The sequence below is a fragment of the Protopterus annectens genome, chromosome 5.part0 (genome assembly GCF_019279795.1).
Source record: "Protopterus annectens isolate FY-2018-M chromosome 5.part0, PAN1.0, whole genome shotgun sequence".
NCBI classification, from domain to species: domain Eukaryota; kingdom Metazoa; phylum Chordata; order Ceratodontiformes; family Protopteridae; genus Protopterus; species Protopterus annectens.
The window spans coordinates 978,652,440-978,679,091 of NC_056735.1; the positions used below are offsets into that span (position 1 = coordinate 978,652,440).

Sequence of the window (26,652 nt, forward strand, 5' to 3'; positions counted from 1 at the left end):
CCACCCTATTGGGCATAATTACTTGCATATAGTATAACCTCTATCAGTGCTATTCTGTTTTTCTAGGATCTAACTTCTTCAGGCAGCACATCAATGAACTCTTTAAAAAGTAAGCTTTTAAAACTAAAGAAAATTTAGAATATTTGTATAACAATTATATACCAACAAGTGAATACAAGCCTGCTTGCAATGGAATGAGTTTACTTGCCTTAACTTTTATGGATTATTTGTATTAAAAGATATAGCAAAGCATTCTTTTCTCTGCAGTTTGTAACTTCTGATTTCCTTCAAAATATACATTTTGATATGTGCTATTGAAAATGTTGTGATATTGTAGGATAGCTCTCTCCAACGGGAAGAAGGGACCAAACACTGTACTTATGTGGGTGTAAGCGACTTTACGAAAGGAACTGCCTTTTATGAAATCAGAAGATACTCGGACATATGATGAGGAGGTCACTCAGGTACATGTAACAATCTATATTCTTTGAGGGAATAGAATGCTAGTTACTAGATATATTTTTTTTAACTTTTCATCCCCTAAATAAGGGATATTTTGCCATGCTGCAGCACACCTAAACTTTATGTTCTTTGAGAAAGAGGATTACCAAGTTTCTGAGAGAAAAAACATCAGACAAATGAACTGCCTTAAGTCAATGTTGTTGTATCTTTTGGCTTTTCCCGGTTAGGGGTCGCCACAGCGGAACTCCGGTCCGCTAATGATTGGCAGTAGATTTTTACGTACCGACTTGCCAGCCCTGATGCACAACCTTCAACGAAGGTATGCCTATTCACGCATGTCTCTACACAGAAGACGCTTTAGCTGAGAATCGAACAGGACAACGTCTTACTGTGAGGCGACAACGCTACCGCAGCACCACCACCACAGCTAGGCAGTAGGTATCCTAAAACAGGAATCAACAGATTTTTATTTAATTTGTTTACTTAACATTTGTTTACTGGGAAAGTCTGACTTGGGGAGAGGGGGCTGGTATAATGGTTAAGGTGTTCACCTTAAAGATACAAGGTGCAGGGTTAGATTCTCACATGGGGTAATTGGCTAGGCTTAAAAATGGCCCACAGGGGCAGTAAGCCTAGTATGAATCTATGAATCTATGGAACAAAGCCAATTTTCATTGGAGGCCCGGGGAGAAATGCTCCAGACCCATGTCTTTGGAAACTGGATCACCCAGAGGAAACCACACGAATGCAGAGAGGACATGCAGACTCCACACAAAAGGCATCCCAGCCAAGAATCAAACCAGAGAACCTCTTGCTGTGAGGTGACAAAGCTACCGCTACCCACTGCGCCGTCCAAATTTTAGACAAGCCACCTTCCTAATGAAGTTGAACAGGAAGAGAAAACAATGCTTCTTATGGTTCGAGAAAAATTTGAATCTTACGGTGATCAAATCTAAATCCAAACAATTTTTTTTCAAAACGAAGTATTATATGCAAGGATTAAAACAAAGTAGTAATATAATAAAGCAGTTCTAATATAAACAAAATGTAAAATTCTAATGATGCCAGATTATAATATGCTCTCTGGCATAGCTTAAGTTTGCAGGGATCTCCTGTGTTGCATTACACCCGTTTGTAATGCTGTCCAAAACTGAACAAAATGAACATTCACAGGTTATGTGCCACTCATGTTAATAGCCTTCTTCACAGCTGCAAAAAGGTGTAATGGATCTCTTGGCTTATTTGGTCTACAATTAAATTAAGAAATGTCTACAACTAAATTAACAAATAAAAATTATCAAGGAATTTCAGATGTGGCTTTCTTGGATGTCAGTAAGGTTTTGATTCAGTTTTCCATAAAAGGCATCTGAATAAACTGTACTATCTATGAATAGGAGACAAAGCGGAGAAATGGGTTAAGAACTGGTTGAATGGAAAAAAGAAGGTGATGGCAAATGGGTTTGGTCTAAGCAAAGGGTAGTGACCAGTGAGGCACCATAGATAGTGGATCTGGAGTCCATCTGAACATCAGCAAAGCTGTAGAGATGCTAGAAGGGAAGGCACTGTGTCATTTACAGGTCACATCTTCTGCAACTTTTTCAATTTAGAGTATATGCATCAGAAACTGAGACAATGATATTTAGTACAAAAATACCATGCAAACATACCAGATGTGTTTAGAGTTTGGATTAAGTGGGATGCATACCTTTACACAGAAAGTGCAGACTCTAATTAGTACAGTGCTAGAGAAGGTGTTACAGTAAATGCACAGGCCAGAAAATGCTAGAAAAATAAAACTATTTACAGTTAGCAAATACCCTGCAAACATGCAGATAAATACAACACTGCATGTTTCTCTCATCAGATTTAATATGTGATCAACAATCCCTTCTTTGGGGAAAAAAAAGCTCTTTTCTGTATCCCTTACTACATTCCAGAGTAATGTCACTGATGTTCTTTTTGGTGTCACCCCAATTGACCCTCAAACCCATCCCACCAGCCCACTAACACATTCAATCTTTCATCCCCACTGGTCATGTACATTGCTAGTAAGAGCAAATGTGAGTGGTGCATTGTCATCTCATGCCTTTTTTGTAAAATGAAATCAAACCTTGCCATGAATGGCTCGCCTGCCTAGCTCGGGTTTTTGGTATAGTTTTTTCTTCCTTTTCTATTTTACAGAAAAGCATGTGTGAGGCATGCAATGCAAGCATGCAGGGTGTAGGCATGTGTCCTGCTCTTTACACCACTGTGACAGGCCTCCTGCTTCTACTGGTGTGACAGCACACAATGTTGGATTACACTAATAACAATCACAAGGTGTCACTCCGAAAGTGGGATCTCCCCAAACTCTCTCTCCAAAGAGGGTAGCAGGTTTTCATCCATTCATTCCACCCTTTTCAGCTGGCTCTTCTAGCACACATGCCACTATTCAAACTCTGTGTCTTGCTGTAGTGTGGGTCTAATCTCCATGAAGCCAGTGTACCATTTGTTGCTAATTGGTGCAGGCTGTGATGTAGTTCAGAAGAAACATCGTTAATCAATCAATCCATTTCTCCATACTAGCCATGTAAATAGTTATAAGAGAGCCTGAGCCCATCCTAGTACGCAAAGGATGTAAGCACAGAATTAATTCTGGACGTGTCAGTTCATCATAGAATGAATACACAGACACAGAGACACACATGCGCGTGCTGTGAGGCAGTAAGGGTAATCACTGCACCACTGTGATGCCCTAGAAATAGAATAAAACTGTTTAACTTACACCAACAGACAATGACTCTAAATAAATAGATTGTGTACATTGACAGTACAAGCACATGCCAAAGGATATTTTTTTACAGGAAAGAAGATTATGCATGCAGTAAGGAGGTAATATAATATCATATTCAACATGTATATTACAGTAGCAATTAAAAGCCTTTCTTTTATAAGAAAAAACTCTCCTGCCCTAGCTAAAGAACCACTGACATAGTTTACTGTGCAGTTTTTACCTTGTCCTATCTTTATAGTGCTCTGTTAAGATGTTTTAATGGAAAAAGTGAGCTGTATGCAAAACTCTTCACTGTACTGGAAATTCTGTCTTACTCTGAGTCAGAGCTCCCCACCCATTCTTAGATAGTGCCCCTCAGCTCCTTACTCAATGTTACTGAGCTGCTACGCACCTGGCACTATCATTCACATAGGACTAAACACCTGGAAACATGCAGCTACAGATCCTTTGAGCTTATTACTTTACAATATCCTAGCTTATTTAACATTCTCATGGGAGAGAGTAGTTTCCAGCCTTATCACTTACAAGCCTGAAATGCGGTCTTTCAGCCACCTCATCCTAGATGAATATACTAAAGTAATGGCTATTAACTGTTACACAGAGGAACAGTTGGAAATAATTTTAGAAAAGATAATATATTACTGTTCCTTTTTCACATTCACTAAACAATACAGATTAAAATCAATTTCTAAATAATGCAGAATGGAGAAACAAAATTGTTAATAATGTTTTATACTTCATTTGAAGAACCTGCTATTGTAACTGTCCTAGCCCCACCTGCCAACACACACGCACATGCATATTTCACAGACTGCTGTTCATATTTTAAATTATAAATGACAGGTGGATAAATCTAAGTTTGAAGAATATATCCCTTTTCAAAACATAATAACAGCACTTCAGAGGCAAACCTGGTATGAACAATTATAATATGAAAGTGCCCCATCAAGCAATCACTGCATCATGTTAGCATGTGTTTAACATATCAGTAAATTACAAATTTGGTCAAAAACATATACAGAATATTTAAGGTGTGCTCTTTAGAAAGTAAGAAACCACTCACTAGTGTACAGAGTAGGAGATTTGTTAACACCTTCGCCATCATTTTGAAAACTCAATCTATTTCACCAGCAGGGTAAAAGGGGACTTGAGTGGAAAACACAAAACCAAGATGGGGAAAACTGCTGAAAAGTATGTAAAACTGTCAAATGTTTGGCATAATTAATAATTAGTTGGACTGAACAGTCCATCACTTTCCATTTAAAAGCAAAAGAATGCTCCACGAAGAATGTTTTTCAGCAGTTGGACATCATTTAACAATGTGTTAGTTTATCTGAAGAAGTTTAAAGCCTGATGTATCTGAAGAAGTTTTAAGCCTGATGAATTAAAGAATCTGACAAGCAAGGACAACCTGCCTCACAGAGTCTCTACCATTTGAACTGCTTAATATCAAACATAGCAATTTTTCTCCACACTTAAATATCACTTTAAGCCTTTCTTTCTCATACATTTTTGAAATATATTGTACTTTTTGACCTTAGTGTACAACAGAGAGGGATGGGGTGCAGGTGTGTGGGCGTATTCATATTGCATTGTGTTGTCATAAGTTTTCTTTTATGACAAAAAAAAGATCCCTGCGAGCAAGAATAATTAAGCATATGAGAGACATTTCATAAAAAAATAAATAAACAAAAGAAGCTCAATTCATGCATATTTAGGCTTTGTATTACTGTTGTACCTTGCAGACTATGCAGTAGCAAGTCATGTCTAAACCCCGCCCATTGGCCAAAAATCAGTGACGTCTTAGTAATCTCAAGTAATATTCATATTGATGGTGGCATGAATATTCATTGCCTGTTCATAGTTTACCCTTTTCCTCAATATAGTGTGACCTCGGAGTTGGGTATATTTAACTAGCAGGGGGTGTAGAAGGTGCAGAGGGGCTCCCCCCCTCCCACAAAAGCAAAGGAATGAAGGAAAAAATACTGGAAAGAAAATAAACTAATATTTTTTTCCTTCGCCTTTGCAAGGGGGACAGCTCCCCTGCACCCCCACACCCCGTTAATTAAATATACCAACTCCGAGATCGCACTACATTGAGCAAAAGGGTAAAATATGAATAGGCAATGACTATACATGGTGCATCTGCATGGGTGTATGTTTCCTATATAACAAAACACTCCTTTCACGTGCCAATTACTAAGACCATACCACCATCTGCGTAGAATGGCCTGCGAGGTACTACAGTAAAACAAAACACATATTTATGTGACTTAATTATATTGTACACTAATTCAATCTTTGACAGTGTTCATTTAGATATTTATTTCCTTTGCAGCACAATGCCAGCTGTGTTCAGAGAAGGACCATTCAAATATATAACATGCTAAATTTTGATGTGGGATTGTAGGGGTGGGGGTTAATTCTGCACGTCTTGGAAGATACAACCACTATGACCATGCCAAGGATCCAGGCTTGAATCATCAGATATACCGTCATCTGTTTACTCAGTGCCACACTTTTGGAATATACCATCTCAACAGTGACAGGGATGCACCATTGGGAGCAGACCTATTGTTTCCACCTGGCTTATTTATTTATCATTTGCCAAAGATTTCTATTTAAATTTTAAATGCACATAAATTCACAACTCGAGTTTTTATTTTGAATCTATCCTGCATTTGGGCTGTCTTCTGTTATTTCTTCTGTTAATTTTTATTGTCCTTTACCAAGTTACAGACAAATAAATGAACTTGATTGGACTGGATATAAACAAAATATAAACAATAATTCTGGTGTAATTTATGCAAGGAAAACAAAATAAAAGACATAAGAAAGCATGGGACCATAAAATTCATGCATATTTGCTTCATTATGGTTGTGGGACAAATTGTTACACAAGGATCTAGTATGCACAGTATAAACTAGAAAATCAGTTTTAAGACTGTTTTATGCATGTGGGTGACTTGTTCCTTTTTATTAGAAGGTAAAATGTGTAAGAAATAAGGTAAAAGATCTGTAAAAAAATAACATATTCACTACATAGTAGTAAAAGGGATAGGTTGGCCTAGACATCACTAATTCAGATGAATGATTACAACTGTTATACTTTCAGAACAAAGTGTTTTTTTTTTTTTTTGCTCATACATGCAAAAATAGAAAAATTGTCAGAAAAACTGGCTTCACAGGGTCAGCTGTGCAATTCTAACTTTAAAACAAGGATACCCTTTTCATGATTCATGTGTATTCCCTACATACACAGACACACTAAACCTATTTTACCACATTGCTAAACTTACATATACATATATAAATAATATAAATGCTAAAAAAATAAAATTATAGTTTAGCAATTGTAATCAATATATTCTGCTTATTTGTAAAAAAAATACCTGTTTTTAAAATCACTGAGCAAAATCTTTTCTACTTGCTGGCAAAGAGACTTTTATATGTACTCCGATGCAGCATCTGAGATTCGTGCTCTAATGAGGTTAAATTCAAACAAACAAGTATAAAAAAATAAAATAAAATGTAGTGATCGCCAAGCAGGGAATCTGCTTTGATATGTTTGGCTTGTCACTGCAGTGTCTATACAATGGCATGTGATACCACCTACCTTGACATGGTAATGGGCATCCAGCAGGATGTTTGCTGGCTTCAGATCCAGATGCAGAAGTGGAGGTGCCATGCAGTGAAGGAAGTTCATGCCTACGGCGATCTCATGAATGATGCGCAGTCGAAGGTTCCATGGAAGAGGCTCAGAGACCAGCAGCTTCTCAAGAGAGCCCGTCTCCATGTACTCCATCACGAGGCCCATAGGGTCCTTGCAGATACCATACACAGGCAGAATGTAGCGGAACTTGGCCATTTCCATCTTCTTTGCTTCTTCTATGAGCTCACCACGTTCCCTATGATAAACAACGCAAACATGCGTTAAGTACATTTTATATAGTTCATGCCTTTATTTGCTTATATCTTCATTGTATCAATACTGATTTTTTTTATCTGTTTGCATCATCTCTCTGGTCATCTAAATTATGTCCACACAAGGCAATGAACCACAAGCTCCAACCAGTCTTGAAGGTAATTAAGCATGGAAAGTAACTCTGTTAGTGATTAAAGCCAACGCAGTAGAATTAGCCACAGCAGTCTAAATGAAAAGCCAGCCATAGATTCATTATATGACCTTGAGACAATTTCCTAATATCCTTGTTCTTTACTCTTTGGAGTGAAGAAAAAAAAATGAAAAAACAAATACCTACTGCATTAGTTCAGAAAGAGAAGGAAATGCGAAAAAACAAAACAAATGCACTTAAACGACATGCACAGTCAGGTATAAACACTTGTCCCAACATCATGACAAAACCACACCAGTGGTACATTTTCTTGGAATTTCAGCATCAGGCAAGTACAGCAAAGTGTCAGCTTATGGCATGTCTGCTGCTTATACCACATAGTAATGCAAATCCTGCTATACGGTGCAGTAAACAGATAGCTAACTTTGCTGCAGTGACCCTTCACATTAACGGACAGAGCGACCCCTAGGCACACTCTGCTGTACATTAAATCTCTAAAACATATATAGATAGAAGATTATTGTACTAAATTTTAGACACTTGAGCAACAAAGTATGACAATGGCTTCCTTTATGTATTTTTTAATATCTTACAGGCAGTTGTGACTAAGGTTTCTGACTATGTGAAGGTTACCTTCTTTTATGTTTCCATGCATTGTTCATATATCCCTTGCAAAATCAGATGTGGTTTTCAGATTCCATAAATAAAATCGCTATGAACAGCAGCACCATACATATGTATCTCTCGATGCTCTGTAACTTATTAAAAATCATTTTGTATTAGGGGTGTCTCTATTTTCTATAAAAAAATAATTTTACCATTACTCAGAGTCGCACTGAAAAAAAAAAGAAAGAAATCAGCTTACTGAGCTTGCTGGGTTGTTTTCAAAACAGCCCAGCTTTACATCTTCTCCACAACAGCAATAAGGAGATTCTATCTCGTTTCAAATCTTCCTGACTGCTGCAGGAGGCAGAAATACCATAAAGAAGCAACTCATTAGGGTGCAGTAGAACGCAGCAGGGTGACAGACAGCCCGAGACTGACAGGAAGGAATTAACATTCATATGACTGCAGAGGAGTAGTTTTTTTTTTTAATATTTTCTTTTACGGGCATGCTACCTGTTACTGCCAGCATGTAGGAAGGTAGACACTTAAACTGTGTATGTGTCTGTGGTGTGTGGATGCATCCATTTATCTATCTATAGATGTGTGTGTACGGGTTCACTTTGTAACATCGAAATACTGAAACGTCGAATTTCAGTATCTCGAAGCTACAAAGTCGAATGTTAAAAATAGCGAACGTTCATAATCGTGAATTTGATGTATGTCAAAAATATGTCGAATTCGCGGTTATGAAGTTGTGCTACGTAATGTCAGTGTTTGTGTTTTGTTGGTGCGCGGTGCCGTGTTTGGATGTAGGTGTTATGTCAGGTAAGTGAGTGTTTTGTAAGGGTTTTGAGTGGGAGTTAGAGTGTGTGTGAGGGATTGGAGAATGTGCGTGTGTGAGTGAGCTTTTGTGTTGTGTTTGTGCGATCTCGGAGTTAGTATATATAAGTAGGGGGGGTGCAGGGGGGCTTGCCCCCCTGCTTATGTGTGTGAGTTGTGTATGTGTGTTGTTTTTTTGTTTATGTTGCGATGTGGGTGTCGTGTTTTATGTTTAGTGTAGTGTGTGCAGTGTTTTCGGTTATGTGGTTTCGCGGTTTTTGTTTGTCGGTGTTTTGTGGATTCGGTTTTATAGTCTCGAGATACTGAAATTCGATATTTTAGCATTTCGAGGTTATAAAGTGAATCCGTGTGCACATATGGATAAAGTATATGTGTTTGTGTGTTTGTGTGTGTGTGTGTGTGTGTGTGTGTGTGTGTGTGTGTGTGTGTGTGTGTGTGTGTGTGTGTGTGTGTGTGTGTGGCATCAAGGTTCTAAACTGTCCCTGATATTGTGATCTGTTTTTTTATAAAATATGTGGTGCTCTGGAACATCAATGGGTATGTACAATTAGGTTCATAGGTTTATACTAGGCTATCTGCCCTAAGGCATTTATAAGCCTAGCCCAAAGTTTTGCGGCTTACGCCACCCCTTATATGAAAAAATACTGTACCCATTAGTTTGTTGTGCCTCTGTCCAGCAGTGACACAGAGATGATTCCCGGGGTAAACCTACGATCTCCCATCCACAGGTCAAGATTTCTCTTGAACAGAGCCAGCGAGGTGCTCTGCCTCACATGGACTGGGATTTTATTCCACAGCATAGGGAGTCTCTGAGTGATAAATCTATCCCTCCAGCACATCCTATTTATATCCGTGCTAAGGTTTAAGTCGCTTGCTCTTGTGGTTTTGGTGGATTTTAATTTTTTGAGGTGGAGCATGTCCATTAATTCCGGGTTGGACATGGCCTTGTAGGTCAGGCACATGTCACCTCTGAGCAGACGGTATGCGACTGAATAGAGCTGGAGTTTCTTCAATCTGGCAGCATATGACAGATTTGGGAGTCCCTTTATCCTTTTGGTGAGGAACTTTTGGGGTCTCTCCAATTGCTGCAGATGTCGGGTGAGATACATCCCGAATGGGGCATTGTACTCGATCATTGGTCTGATAAGTGAAGAGTACAGGGGAACAATGACCTCACTAGATCTGGATGTGAATCCCTTCATGATCAGGTGGGCAATGTAGAAAGGTCTTTCTAACCACTTTAGCAATGTGAGTGTCAAAAGAAAGGCCACTGTCAACCTGGGTCCCCAGGTCCCTGATAACCTCTTCTGTGCTTAGTGGATTGCCACCTATATGGTAGCTTGGGGTTACCTTGTTTTTCCCGAAGGGTATGACTATACATTTTTTTGGCGTTTAACTTCAGGCCATGGCTCTGGCACCAGCTATCTGTTTCCGTGAGTCCCTTCTGAAGGATATCCGTGTCCGATGCACTTTCCACTATGGCGCCCAGTTTGCAGTCGTCTGCAAATTTTGTCAGCCAAAGTCCTCCCATGTTGGCCTGTACTTCTGAGAAGTAGATGCCGAACAATAGGGGGCCAAGGACCGAGCCCTGTGGGACACCACTTGTGACCGGCTTGGAGTCTGACATAGCGCCAGAAACTCTAACCCTGTGGGTTCTGTCCTTAAGCCAGTTTGCAAACCATCTTGTGACATATGGGTTTACATTTAAGCTGGTAAGTTTTTCTACAATACCCGAGTGGGGTATTGTGTCGAAAGCTTTTGCAAGGTCAAGGTAGGCTGTATGGACTGCCTTTCCCTCATCAATGGCCTTGGTGACTGTTTTGAAGAAGTCGACCAAGTTCAAAAGGCATGATCTGCCCTTGACGAAGCCAAACTGGGTCGTGTCCAATGTCTGCAAGTCCCCTATATCTTTGTTTATGAGCTCCATTATGATCCTCTCCATAGCTTTGCAGACTAGACTTGTTAAGCTTATGGGGCGGTAATTACCAGGGTCCGGAGAGGCACCGCCTTTGTGGAGTGGGACCACAGTTGCCGTATGCCACTCCTTGGGCACGTATCCTGTGGTAAGGCTGAGATTAAACAGCTGCCTTATGTGCGGGTTTAATTCCTCATTTAGCTCGTGTAGCACACAGCCGGGGACACCATCCGGTCCCATTGATGCTGTGTTTTTAGCTTTAGAGAGAGCGGCTTTCACCTGCACATTTGAGATGTCTGGGAGGCTACACTCCGCTGGGATAGTTATCTCTCCTTTAGGGGGGGAGAGGGGGGTGACGTTTGCACTGAACCTGTCTGCCAGTATGTTGGCAATGTCTGTGGGTTCAGTGATTTTTGTATAATTTTGGACTAATTCCACCCAGGTTCCTAACATAGCTGAAAAAGGCCTTATAATTGTCCTTTGAATCCATGGCAATTTTTCTCTCAAAATTGGCCTTAGTTGATTTTATGAGTGCTCGTATTTTTTTACTAATAATGATCAGGGGTGACTTCCCTTTTATGGATTTTGTTCTATCATGTAATAGCTTTCTCCTCTTATTGTAAAGTTTGTTAATGGCTGGGGTCCACCAGACTGGACGTTTGCCCTTTGTGGAAAGTGTCTTGGTTTTATTTGGGATTGCCTGATCCATGCAGTCCTGGAGGTGTTCATAGAAGGCATTTGTAAGGGCTTCCGCAGCTTGGGTTGTGGTTTCCACTGGCTCAGGGGCCTTGAAGGATACCACACCAGTCTTGAGTAGTGTGAAGTTTGCTTTAGAGAAGTTCTTCACTGTGGTCTTTTTTGTTTGGGGCGGGGGGGGTGTGGATTTCCAGTGAGCTTAGTTTATGATCAGATCTCACCAATGAGGGATATACTTCCGGTGTGGAGCATTTTGTCCCCATGTTTGTGATAATGAGATCTAGTATATTTTCTCCTCTTGTGGGAACAGTGACCAGCTGTTCCATGGCATTTGAATTTATGAACTCCAGGAACCATTGGGCTAGAAAGTTAGGGCTTGAGTAATGTTCCCAGTCTATATTCGGGTAGTTGAAGTCACCCAATATGATGGTGTTTGGAGATACATTTATACCCTCCAGTGTCTTCAGGAAGGCTGTTTGGGGTTCCTGAGTTTAAGAGGGTGACCTATAGCATGCTACAATTTGTAGAGCAGTTTTGCCTATGGTTAGTTGCACCTGGATGGTTTCCGAAGCTTCGTGCGTTGCCACCAACCTGGAGGTGTGGGTATCCTTTATGAATATGGATACACCCCCTCCTTTTGTGGTGTGGTCCGGGTTTTGGGGCCGGAACGCATGATATGAGGTAAAACCTAATAGTGCCGGGGTGCTCTCAGGAGCCTTGAACCAGGTTTCAGTTACAGCACAGACATCGATGTTCTCCATACTGAGAAGGGCCTTGAGTGCGTGCATTTTGAGATTTAGACTTCTGGCATTGAGCAGCATTACCCTCAGTTTCTTCCCATTTTTGTTTTCTAGGGTGGTAGGTTTAGAATTTGAACCTTGCCTAAAAAAGGCACTATGGGGGTGGCAAGAGCCTTAGCCAATATCCGGAATCCCAGGGGTGACAGGTGCAAGCCGTCTCTTGCGAAGCAGCGTGGCTTGTCAAGCATGTCATCCCAGGCAGACAGACACTGGATCCCCTTTAATACATAAATACTGACATTTGAGTTTCAGACTTAACAGCCTTCAAGAAAAAGTATGTTTCTGCAATGCCCGTTTTTCTAGCAACTTTCTCAGTATATACAATAAATATCTGTATCTCTTATGTAGCTTTCTTCTTGGTTTTTGATCTAAGACTTTGAAATTGGGGCAGAGGTGCAGTGTATTGTAGGCTGTATTCTGACATAAGTGAGCTGAGAAAATAAATTCCTACAAATGGCTGTGACTGATGGTCACACGTGTGTGTGTGTGTGTGTGTGTGTGTGTGTGTGTGTGGGGAGGGCGGTGCAGATGCTGTCCTTTATTCTGAAGTCACACTTTGTTCGGTTCCTCTTGAAGTTTTTGGTTTTGCTGGCAAATCAATGAGGATTGCTGTTACTAAATAGTGATGACAGAAGTTTGAGTTGCAGACTTAATAGCTTTCAAATGCAAAGCCCGTTAAGTTTCCAAGGATATAAAGGTAATAACAGTCACTGACTTTGTTCTTTTATTTTCCTTTACTTATTAGCTTTTTCCTTAAATTTTGAGATAAGAGGTTGTAGTCTTGTGTCTGTGGGGGTGGGTGGTTTATAGTCTGTTGCACATTTTATTCTGACAGTAGTGAGTGGCCCACTGATTAGTGTTACTATAGCAATAACACATGCCTGGGTGTGGGTAATGCTGGATTTACCCACGGTTGGCGTGGTTTGGTCGCGAGGGCAAAGCCAGAGGGACCAAACAAATCCAACCGTGGGTAAATCCAGCATTACCCACACCCAGAAGTGGTTATTATTATACAATGACATTATTTAAGAAAAAAAATAATAAATTTTCTTAAATAATGGCATTGTATAATGCCTCCTTGCTGCCCTTCCGCAGCTGTCTGGTATTCTGCGGCAGTTCTGATGTACTGCGCATGCCTATGCCTACGCAGTAAATCAGAGCTGTGGGCAAAAGCAATGGAGAAAGCAAGATCTCCGTTGCTTTTTAAAGTCTCGTTATGTTAAATGGGTTTAATATAGCAAGACAGCTTTAAAATAAGCAACGGAGAATCTCCGTTGCTTATTTTAAAGCTGTCTCGCTATGTTAAACCCATTTAACATAGCGAGACAGCTTTAAAAAAAAAAGCAACGGAGAAAGCAAGATCTCCATTGCTTTTTACACACTGTGTTGCTATGTTAAAGGAGTTTAACATAGCGAGACAGCTTTAAAAGAAGCAACGGAGATCTCCGTTGCTTTTTTTAAACCTGTCTCGCTATGTTAAACTCCTTTAACATAGTGAGACAGTGTTTTAAAAAAGACTTACACTAATGGAAAAAGTCCGGGCGATCGGATCTTTTTCCATTAGTATAAGTCGATTTACAACGTGCACGCTGACCAATCAGCGTGCATGTTTTGGAATATTAATGGGGGGTCATGGTATAATGTCTAACAGTGCATGGTTCTCTGGTGGAGTTTTTGGCTGCTGTTCCTTTTGTGTGGAGTCTGAAAGCACTCCCTGCCTCTGCCACAGCTCTCAAACTTCCATCTCCAAAATGAGGAACATTTCATCTTATAATGTGGAACAAATAGGCAAAATGTGATGCACTTGCTAACAGCTTATTAACAGCTTCATCTAGGAAGTTCATAGGATGGTTAAAATGTGCTATTTTAACTTACAATTTTTTTTTAAATGAATTAATACGGTTTAGTTCCCATTATCATGGATAATAGTTAAAACATTTCCTAACTCTGAATGTATGACAGATGTTTTCAATGTGGAACTTCGAGGAACATGAACTTTCTAAGACCCCCAAATAAGGAGCATGGCTTCTGTATGGATTTTATCCATCTGCTTTTGTTTCTTCTCCCTGACCCTCAGCTGCATAATATGTGCCTCTGGCCATTTGTAGTTTAGCTTTCATCCCAATGTAACACCAGAGGGGTATGCAGAAGGTAGCTATACATTTTTAGAGGAGTGGGATGGCAGACTCTATTCAAAACAGGAATTTATACATCCTAGCATTTGTCCTTTCAGTTTATTAGGGAAGTACTATTTTTGTTAGCTTTAAACATCATCCTTTATTTTTTCCTTAAATGACAACATCAGGATTCTATTTTTAAATGCTCAACTTCTCTGTCCTTTTTCTCCCTATTTATAGTCCTTGCTACAAATAAACAATACAGCATTTAAAATATTTTAAAATTGACTGCTTCTCTCCACTAGAACAGTACCTTACCATACTGGCATGGTTTCACATTCAAAAAAGTTTTATCCCACCCTGGAAAAGCTTGCAGTCTCCAATTCATTAATGTCATCAAGGTCAATGAATACAGGTAGATTTCTGGCCAATTCCCTCCCCAAACTGACATCACTACTACCATCCTAAAAACCCACCCATGCTGTAATATCACAACTGCCTGGTCCTTCCCCTACCCATACAGAAAGTAAAGGCTAGAACAAGGAAACAAAAAGTACAGTTTTGTACCTACCATAAATGTAGATGTTCGAGGATCCACATTGCTGCAGTCCTAACTATTGGGTAGTCCGCTGTCCAGTCGGCCCGAATACCAAAGTATATGGCTGACGTCGGTCAAGGCGCATTAGACTGACGTCAGTACGTCAGGGTACTAATGCGCATGACCGACGTCATATCCTCAGTCTTTTCTTGCCCCAGATGTCAGAAGACCCTAAAAAGACAAGGCCAAAACCAAAAACTCCAAACATACCTGCACCAAAAATATGTACAATATATACAAAATTACCAGAATACAACCTCACCTACACAACCACCCCTAAACACAGAGGGGAAGGAGGGAGGTAAATTGGACTGCAGCAATGTGGATCCTCGAACATCTACATTTATGGTAGGTACAAAACTGTACTATGTTCTTCATTCCACATTGCTGCAGTCCTAACTATTGGGTAGAATCCCAAAGCAGAGGTAAGGGAGGCTGGCAAATCATAAGGAAGCAGGAGCTGACAACATGCCTTGCAAAATAGCTGTGGCAAAACCAGCCCTAGATTTAGAGTAGAGAGGAAGGTGATAATGCTTAGAGAAAGTATGCACTGAACTCCAAGTAGCTGCCTCCAAAATATACTTCGTTGCCACCCCCCTTAGAAATGCAGTTGAAGTGGCAGTAGCCCTAGTGGAATGAGGCCTAATCCCAGCTGGAATCTCCTTGCCATGATGGGAATAACAAAATGCAATGCAAAACCCAATCCACTTAGAAATAGTTTGTTTTGATACAGGCTTGCCCTGAGAACTCAAAGCAAAAGAAACAAACAACTGCTGAGACTGCCTAAAATCCTTAGTCCTGCTTAAATAATAACGCAATTGCCTGTGCACATCTAAAGTGTGCAAAATCCTTTCCCCTATATTTTGGGGATCTGCATAAAAAGTAGGCAAATGAATAGTTTGGTTTAAAGCCACACTAGAAACCACCTTAGGCATAAAAGAAGGATTAGTACGTAATGATACCCTATCCTTATGAAAAATCAAAAAAGGCTCTACCGCCATAAGGGCCTGCAATTCAGAAACCCTTCTTGCAGAAGTAATGGCCAACAAAAAAGCAGTGTTCCATGACAAGTATTTCAATTCAGCAGTAGCCGCAGGCTCAAAAGGTTGTAGAGTAAGTTTCTCCAACACAAAATTGAGATCCCAAGCAGGAGTAGGAGCTCTACGTGGGGGTCTTATATTCTTTGCCCCTCTAAGGAATTGCTTGAACAAAGGATGCGAAAACAATGGTGGGTCACAATCATAGTGAGCTGAAATTGCTGCAGCATGAATCTTAATGGAAGAGAAAGACAAACCTTTGTCTAATAACTCAGTAAGATATTGAAGAGCCACACTCAAATTAGGCTCAGAAATCTCCAAATTGTTTGCTGCACTCCAAAATAAAAATCTCTTCCATTTTTCTGCGTACACTTTCCTTGTACTAGGTCTTCTGGCTTCCATAATCACATTTAAAACTTGTTGAGGAAGTTAAGACCTGCTGTGTTTCAAAACAGAATATGCCAGGCTGTTAGATGAAGAGAGTGAAGCTTGACATTGAGCAGGTGACCGTCCTTCTGAGACAACAGGTGTGGAATCAAAGGTAAAGGCCATGGAGGCATCCTTACCAGACTCCTCAGTAATGGGTACCAGTGTTGCCGAGGCCAATCTGGAGCTATTAAAATCATCCTTGGCTTGTCTTGTCTGACCTTTAGGAGCACCTTTGGAAGAAGAGGCAGAGGTGGAAAGGCATACACATGAAGATTTTTCCAACTGAAAGAAAGAGCATCCACCTTCCAGGCTGTGTGATGAAACCTCTTTGTGCAAAACTTTGGCAGCTGGTGGTTTAGTGGAGAAGCGAACAGATCTATGTCTGGAGTTCCCCATGACACTGTCAATTTTCAAATACATGAAGATCCAGTTTCCACTCGTGGGGATCCATGATTTGTCTGCTTAACACATCTGCTAAGGAGTTCTGTGCTCCGGCAGAAACCTTGCCTGAAGAGTTAGTTGCAAGCTGAGCGCAGTCTCCCATAAAATCATTGCTTGCCTGCACAACGGGTAAGAATGTGTTCCCCCTTGTTTGTTGATGTACCACATGACAGTTGTGTTGTCTGTTAGAATCAACACCTGCCCTGGAAGAAGTAACTCCTTGAAAGCCATCAATGCAAACTGGACTGCTAACATCTCCTTCATGTTGATATGTAGATGCTGTAGTCTGGCAGGCCACTTGTCTTGTATCCACTTTCCATTTAGATGAGCTCCCCAAGCAATGTCTGAGGCATCTGTCGTTAGAATCTGACTCGCCTCTGGCCGGGTCACAGAGAGTCCCTTGTTTAGGTGACATTCCTGAGCCCACCACAAAAATTCCATTTGAATGCAAGGTATTATTTGAATGACAGTGTCCAAATCCTGGCAGTGCTGTGTCCATACATTTTTGAGATACCATTGCAGCTTCCTCATATGCAGTTTGGCATTGGGAAGCACCAGAATACAAGATGCCATGAACCCTAAGGCTTGAAGGACTGTCCTTGCAGTCAGCCCGGACTGAAGAGATAGTTGATGGAAGTAACTGGAAAGATTCTTTTGTTTGTCCGGGGTTAGAAAGGCCATCTGGGCTGCTGTATTCAGTCTCACACCCAGAAAGCACATGTCTTGAGAGGGTACTAGACTGGACTTTATTTCGTTCACAGAATACCCTAGGCATCTTAGCACTGCTATCACAAATTCCAAATGCTGTAAAAGGTCTTCCTTTTCTGGAGCCAGAATCAGGCAGTCGTCCAAGTAAGGATAGATTTGAATTCCTTTTAGCCTGAAGTAAGCTATCACTGGAGCCAGAACCTTTGTGAATACTCTGGGCGCAGTAGATAAGCCAAAGGGCAATGCAGAGAACTGATAATGAGAATTTCCAGCTCGAAAACGCAGATACTTCCTGCAACTTAGTCTGATAGGTACATGAAGGTAAGCTTCCTTGAGATCTAAAGTTACCATCCAGTGATCTTTGCCCAGCAGAGGTAAAAGCTGTTGTAACGTCAACATTTTGAACTTGGGAATGTCCAGATAAGTGTTGAGGATAGATAAATCCAAAATTGGTCTCCACGTGTTCCCCTTCTTGGGTACTAGGAACAGGCGAGAATAAAATCCTAGGCCCCTTTCTGGCACAGGAACTGGCTGAATGGCCCCTATTTGGAGCAACAGAGAAATTTGCTTGTGAGCCTCTTTTCTTTGTAGAGGAGGAATGTCTGGCATGCCTTTGAAAGGAGGCAAGGTATGGAAATAAAACCTGTAACCGTGGTGAATGATATCCAAAACCCACCTGTCTTGGGTAATTAAATCCCAATTTTCTTTGAAAAGAGCCAACCTTCCTCCCAAAGGTGCTGCCAGGCGAGAATGTACTGGCAGCTGAAAAAGTAGGTCATTGGGTCTGTTTACGAAAGGACTGACCCCCTGCCCTCACCAGAAGTCTGAGCAGGCGAACTCCCTGTTCTAGGCCTAAAAGAACCTTGAGCTCTGCCCCTACCACGTCTAGACCTACCCCTAGACTGGGAATCATAAGCAGGATAAGTCCATCCCTTAGTTGGCCAATTTCTACTAAACTTCGGAGGCTGCACCTGCAAAAAATCCTTAACAGTTTGCATAGACTTAGCCTTGTCCTCCATTTTCTTTAAAACTGCTTCCACAGGCGAACCAAACAACACATCAGACTGTAAAGGAGCATCCAAAATCCTTGTTTTAACATGCTCAGCTAAATTCTGATCCCTCAACCAGGCGTGCCTACGAAGAACAGAACCAGTGGCAGCCACCCTCGAGGAGGCCTGCACAGCATCAAAACCACACTGCAAGGAATGCTTACCCACTTGTTCAGACACATGAACTAAATCCTGCAACTCTTTACACTCAATACCTTCTGCCAGAGCATCCACCTTAGACTTCAATTGTGAAAGGAGATAATTCTGATATTTTAACATGTGAAACTGACAATTCAACGCCCTCATGGCTAAAGTGGAAGAAGTATACACTTTCTTTCCCCATCTATCCAAAGCCCTTGCCTCTTTATCAGGAGGAACAGGATTTTTAACAACAGAAGCCTTCACACCTTTAGGCCCCTGAGAGACAGTTTCCGGGTCTGCCCTAGGACTCTTAAAAAGATACTTATGAGCTTCAGGCACCCTATAGTACCTATCCGGTTTAACTGGGGCAGGAGGCAAAGAATCAGGATTTAGGGAAGCCTCTGCAAAAACATCTTCCACCACATTCAGAACAGGAGGTATAGCTAAAGGCCTATGCTGAGGTAAAAACAAGAATTCCCTAAGCCTCTTCCTGGAATCAGAGAAATCTTGACCTTCCCAATTAAAATGCTCCCTCATGGAATGCAGAGTCTCTGAAAATGAAAAATCCTCAGGAGGAGAAGCTGAAGGAGTAGAATCATCCACATCAGAATCAGAATAAGGAGGATACTCCTGCAAGTCTTCAGCCGAAGACTCAGAAGCCTCCGAACATTGCTCAAAACTCTCAAACTCAGGTTCCACCCTAGGCCTCTTATCAGGAGGGGGCATAGAACCTCTAATCATAGTAATCAAATCCTCTGCCATTTTTAGCATATGTTTCTTAGGCAAAGACCCTGAAACACTCGGAGAAACCCCCACTGAAGCTAAACTAGGCCTGCCTCTTAAAGAAGCCTTGGAAACAGAAGGGGAGGCCCTAACCACCTTAGGAAGAGAGGGAAGAACAGCCACCTGAGAAGCCCCTTCAGCCTGGCCTACTTCCTGAGAGGACACATCCTGTAACAGTAAAGTCTCTCCCTGAGACTCCAAAGAAACTCCTGGCAGAACCTCCTCCACTGAGCCTTCTAAAGGACCGACGTCCGGGACTGTCGGTTCTTCCACTCTAGGCTTTGCTGCTTTGTCCTTGCGCTTTTGGTCAAGCGGGTGTCGGAGCATCCGACGGCATTTTATAATTACAACGCTTCCCAAAAACTAACCTGGCACAGTCTAACCTTCTCTTAATAGTGCGTTTGTTAAATCTAGCACAAGAGCGGCATCCAACAACGTCGTGCTCAGGCCCTAAACAAGGTATACACAAAGTATGGTAGTCCCTATGAGGTATCTGTTTCCCACAAGAAATACAGTTATTCACTTTTTCTGACATCCGGTTAAATACTGAGGCAAGAAAAAACCAAAATATTCCCCAATGGGGTACTTAGCCAACTTTGATTCGGTCTGAAACTCTGACTTCAGAAACTTTCAGAACGCCAACCTGCACTCGCAAAACTGCTTCTGCATCGGACCATGCGGCAAAAAAGACTGAGGATATGACGTCGGTCATGCGCATTAGTACCCTGACGTACTGACGTCAGTCTAATGCGCCTTGACCGACGTCAGCCATATACTTTGGTATTCGGGCCGACTGGACAGCGGACTACCCAATAGTTAGGACTGCAGCAATGTGGAATGAAGAACATCATGATTCAAGTCTCCTGCTGTGCACGGACAATCACAGAATGTAACAAATCAAATTACCCTTAGCACTTTGACAGCTAGGGAAGTTAGGTGTGAAGGGGGATGGGGACAGGAGATGATTCGAAGTAATACAATATAGGCTTCACAAAAGACTGCAACTTAGCCATTCTAAAAATAAGCAGCAGTAAAAAGCACTTTGAAAGTCTGCCCTGTGGCATTTGCATTGTTTGTGTTTTAAGTAGTCATTGAACGGCATGAAATGTTACTTAAAACTAAATGACAAAGATAGCAGTGTATGCATTTAAAATCAATGCAGTGACAGTAACTTTAGGAAGAAAGAGGCCTGTGTGATGTCATTTTTTACAGACAAGCACTGCACTGTGGGATACCTAGAGGCAGACTAAACAATTAGGATTACTTCAAGATGCTAGATTCCAAGTAGTCAGACTCAGAAATTACATATAAAATATTTTAAAACCTGTAAATAGTCCCAGAGTGGTGTTAAAATGTAGGAAACCTCAAACCATCATGAAATAAACATTTTTTTTTAGTCTGTGGGTGCAGTTCTCCTTTAAAAGAAAAAAGTATGTTTTGTTTTTCTTACTCATGAATATTTTGTTTAGGCTATCATTATATCAAACAGACAGGTTTCAAGGGGGACCTCAGAAAATCTAGTACCTATGACTTCTAGAGAACTTTTAACCTCCAGCTTATTTCAGTTATAGTCTTGTCCAGTTAGGATTTGTTAAAAGCATGGGGGGGGGGGTAAGTATTAACATAAAGTGTGACAATACAATAAAGAAGTAGTATGTCTGGATGATGTGAGGCCATGATGAGGGGGGGAAATATGGGAGGGGCATTGGGGAAGTGCGGTGGTGACTAGTGTGCAATAAGAGGGTCTGTGCAATCCCTTATCTAAGCTCCATTTTCCTTAAGGCAGTTCTTGTTAATGGCAAGATGTGACTTGTAAATAGTGGGTACTGTGACTCCAATGAGTGGGTACACACTGTGGCAGTGTGTGGGTGAAAGTGAGAACTGCATCTGTAGTTTGATTACATGTAACAGTCAGCTCTACCCATACAGTTGTTTCATGCAGCAACCACCCCCCACCCTTAGAAAATCACCTGCTGATAGAGGTTTGAAGACTTAATTTTCTTTGCTTCTCTTTGCTGTTTCAGTTGCAACATATGCACATAAACTTTAAAGTTTTACTGTATGGGAAAAAACTGAGCAATCTCTCTGGTGGTACTTCTGCTCTGAAGCAGAGTGAGGAAGTATAGAAAATAGCGCACCATTTTCATATTCAGTACACTCAGCGAGACACTACCTGGAGTAAAGTATGCAGTTCTGGCGACTTCATTAGAACAGAAATGAAATGCATGTTCTAAACCAGAAGATGTACAAAAACAGAGAACACAGAGACTAAATATGCATATTCCGGAGGAAAGAAGAGATGGAAGGGCATCACAGGTAGATTTAAGTACCTCACAAAGTCATAGTTGTCAGCCCCTTTTTACAAGAAGAGATACACAACAAATGGGGGTGGCACCATTTAAATAATGGGACTTAGAGAACATAATGAAATATTTGTGGAAAACAGAGGGGAGTGTATGGATGAAGCAGCCCTACAAAGAAAGCAACTATGTCAAAATCAGTAGAGGAATTCAATTGTGCAATACAACTGCTCAATGGAATTGTTAATAGTGGGAGAGGGAAGGTAAAGGAAAGTAAATTGTGCATTAACATGGCACCATGATCTATCCACAGTGCCGGATAATGAGCAGACCATGGCTGAGATTCATAAAGCTGTAGTAGAGCTGAGGCGTGCTGTTTGCTCACTTTGGCAGAGATGTGTTGCTTGGCAAACAGGATTTAGAAACTTACATTTTTTTCCCAAAGGGCGGAAACTCATCAGATGAATTGCCCATCTGAGCAGTTATCACAGCTGACTACAAAGATGAACTATGGATTGGTGTGACACAAAACATATTGCAATTGTATGGCACTGAACTGTGTGTTTACAAACCTGACATTAACAGTATAAGGTAAACAGTTCAAATGATGTTGCATCCCCATAGCAGACAATACTTGGATATAACTAACAGCCATGTATACTTACACTGCTCTGCACAGACTCATGACCCTAGTTTACATAAACCAACCCCATGGAATGCCACATTCACATGTGACCCAGAAATACTGAGCATTCCTGCATTACTCAGTTGAGAGTCACTGCATACATAGGCAGTGGAATTTTTAAACCTCTTCTCCCCTGAAGATAATCTAATCTGTGCAAATTGGTCTTGCATAGAAGACAAGTATTTGTGAATCTCACTGCATGTGGATTAAGTCACTAACTGCTGACAAATTATAGGTTTTTATGTTCAGATGCTTGAGATTGAGTCAACAAAATACCAAATTTTAGAGTTTCATGCTAGACACACAACAGTTCCTATTATTTATAATAATATTGTGGCCACTGACATCAGACTTATGATAGCAAAAGTAATTCAGTGTATACATTTACAGCATAATTGTGAACAACAACAAAAAATAATCCACTTTAAAAGCATAAGTATGTAAAATGTCTGCTATAATGAGGAAGAGACTTGTCAGACAGTTTATTCAAAGTTTCATAGTCATAATTTCTCTTAATCAGTAATACTCAGATTTACCTCTATCTGTTACCATAAGAACAAGCTTCATGGTATGTTAAAATTTCATAACAATTTATTTTGCAAAGTCCCAAAATTGCATGTGCCTGTTTCCTGAGGAGCTGCATATAATTATACGTCTGCAAACCAAGGCTGTTTTGTAATTTTAGGAATGATACTATGGCATTCAGTCAGCCATGATGCATAAGCCTATAAATGGTGTAATGAATTTGGAGCACAATTATATTTTAGGATTTTCAGGATTACATTATTCTATGTTTATCCAAAAGGGAGTCCCTTAGTTAACTATCTTACTTGAAATAACCATTCTCTCAGTATGCCCTCTAAAACATAAATGCATTATTTACATTTACCTTGTGACATATGAGAATATTACAAATAAACAAAACAATATAAATGGAAGTTAAGATGTTTTGAGCTGGGTGCCAGTCATTTCAAGCATTATACTTAAAGAGTGTTGATATTCAAAGACTTGGAAGACTGCTATGCCAACTCTCACGCTGCTGAAATGATTACACTTAGTACTAGGTACCACAATTATAACACCTGAAAAAAGATTAGTTTCTGACCACAGACAGCATGCACTTGTACAATGGATATATGATGTTTGTTTGAAAACAAGCTCATTAAAGACAACTTAATGACATGCAAATAACTGAAAAAATGTGAAAGCATTTTATGCGCGCGCGCACACACACACACACACACACACACACACTCTGAAAGTTCACACATTTATTGAAGAATGTACAAAACCTAACACTGCACAAAATTTCCACAATGCATCTTACAGGAGGTACCCCCATTGCATATAAAAAATACAACTCTGTATGCTTCCAGCACTAAGTAAAACTATTATTACTGTCTTAAACCTCACCTCCCAGCTGTAATGCTTAAGTGACTGGCATAAATACCACTGGGATTACATTCTAGCAAACTGCATTTTCATTAAAACACCATATAACTAGATGGCATTTCATTCAGTGCAATACTTGGGCAAACACAATTTGACCAAAGGGAATCAGCCAAACCGCTCTCACCTGGACTAGTTGCAATCAAGTCATTGGTGCATGCATTTGTATTTAAACTGTATGTTTTCGTAACTGCAATTACAATTCAGACTGACACAGAGGATAACTGGGCAATAACAGGCATACTTCAGTTTATACAGGAAAACTGATGATACATTAAAAAAAGAAAGAAACACAGTTTATGCTGCCATGATCAAGGAAAAGTTTCCTAATTTGTTTAGTGCTTACAATCTGTAAGGAAAGTTCTAGCAAGTTGTTACAGCACCAGCCTGGTATACCCAGAATGTTAGTAGCTGTTTTTTGATAAAGATTTACATCAGTCTATCTAGACATAATTCCGTCAATAATTCCTTTTTCCCATTTTTGCACATGGGGTTAGGATATCACTTCAACAGTGACGATAATCTATAGCCAATGTTCACACCAACTGAATTAGGTCATGTAAGACATGTCTAGTTACCTGACTACAGACGTACATATACAGTAAATCACAGTGTAGTCTGCTTTGCTTACATTAAATAAAGTTATAACATCTTCTCACTTCAAGACCTTTATTATTTTTTACACTTTACAGAAGTAACCCTCTCATGAAATGCAGATATAAGCAACACTAAAATACTAGCTTTTAAAGTCCTAGTAACAGTCTGTTTCTATACAAAGAGTATACTTATCCTCACTGAAACAAACCAGCTTTGCTTCAAATTCACAATCCATTTTTGAGCGAGATTTTATAAGGACATTACCAATAAATGCTGAGGGGTGGTGTAGTGGTGTAGCAGTTAATAATGCTGCCTTAAAGTGCCAGAGTCTCAAGTTTGGTTCTCAGCTGGGGTGCCTTCTGAGAGGAGTTGGAACATCTTTCTCTTTTCCATGTGGATTTTACTCAAGTGTGCCAGTCTCTTCCAACATCCCAAAGTAGTAACTTCCTCCAAATAACCTGCAGATGTCTGCTATGTGCATGGGTGGGTGGGTGAGTGAGTGTGCATTCTACAAATGCATTGGCACCCTATTAACCAGTTAGATTCTCTGCCTTATACTGGTTTAGTACTTCCCTGCAAATCCTTGATTAAGCAGTTCATGATAAAATGAATTAATAATAGTATTAAGGCATTTGTTCATGCCTTCATTGAAGGTTGGGCGTCGGGCTGGCACCGTAAAAATCAACTGCCAATCATTAGCAGACTGGCGTTCCGCTGTGGCAACCCCTAACCGGGAAATGACGAAAGAAGAAGAACATTAAGGCATTAGTTCATGTTGATAGGAACAGCCTGGGTTAAACTGAAAATTTTTCACTTGAATATTCTACACATGCCACTGTTTTTTACATATAGGAATGAGGAAGGCCATGAAAAGTGAAAACCCAGACTTTATACAGACTCCTATTCGGAGTATGGGACAGTGCTCACACGTTCCACAGTTCACACTGTATTACACACTGTATTACTAGAGCTATTAAAAGCAACTTACTATTTGAACAATCACTGCCACAATCTATAACTCTAGACTGATATGAAAAAGAAAACTGATAAAAGATCTTAAAGGTCTTACAGGTCATTGCAGTCCACAAATGTTCTTTAGGAAAATGTCATGCAATATTAAACTTAGGAAATGGGTACATCCAGACCATAATCTACATTTCATTAGTTCTTGTACACAGAATGTCCCAAAAACCAACAGCAAAGATGACTTCTGCTTCCCTGTTTATATTCCATCAGAGCATTTTACCAGCTGCCATTAGAAATGAACATTCTCTAAATGTTCTCAAGTACCTTAAAAATCTGGTAACAAACTAATTAAAACTACAGACGTGGTATAACACAAATCCCTGAAATTACTGCTATTAGGATCACATTCACCCATGTATATTTCTAAAGATGAAACTATGTTTAATATTAACTTTCTATTTCCTTGCATACTATTAAGCATTTCTGCCCACCACCAGCCCTCCCAACATCTTAGATGAACCTTCACAATATGTTTAGCCTTTACACCATAGCTCTCAACCTCTTAGTGTAAATTATCTGGACAAAACCTGACAGACTGGAAGGGGGAGGCCCAAACATAAGGACAGATTTTAAACATGGCTTTTATAAACTTAGAAAGTTGCTAGAATAACAGGATTTGTAGTAGCATGCATTTTTCTGAAGGATACGAAGCCTGAAACACAAATGTATATTATTATATAGTGACTTCAGTCCTCAGATCATCCCAGTGATTTGCCAGAATATCACAAATTCTGACAAACAGATCAAAAATATGAGTCAAAAATCTTGACATTCTATGAAAATCTATACAGTTGGGAGGTATGCTTTATACCGCCATTATCCTACAACCTAGACCACAATTATCTGTGTGTGTTTGCTTCTTCGCATTTGTAGATTAATACATTGTGACTGAAGCAAAGATCCTTCTGCAGAGTTGACCACGTTGAACAAATCTGTACACAAAGCAGATGCAGATGAAAATATTTCATGATATGCCACCAGTAAGACTACTTCATTATTTCTTAGTAAAGACGTTTTCTGTGTGTCTTTTTTTCTGCTCAAACTACAATGCCATAGGATTCTTTCCTGTGATCAATTTAAAATGCTGCATGTTTCTTCTTCATAACCATAAATTGCAAACAAAA

At 40.3% G+C, this 26,652-nt stretch overlaps 1 protein-coding gene across 1 annotated transcript in view; it reads right to left on the minus strand.

The window, feature by feature from the left end:
- Positions 1 to 26,652, minus strand: part of RIPK4 (receptor interacting serine/threonine kinase 4) — a 290,197-nt gene that overhangs the window by 88,980 nt on the left and 174,565 nt on the right. Inside the window, exon 2 of the mRNA XM_044072734.1 lies at positions 6,852 to 7,143. Within this exon, the coding sequence (XP_043928669.1) occupies positions 6,852 to 7,143 (292 nt within the window). The remainder of the gene's footprint in view (positions 1 to 6,851; positions 7,144 to 26,652) is intronic.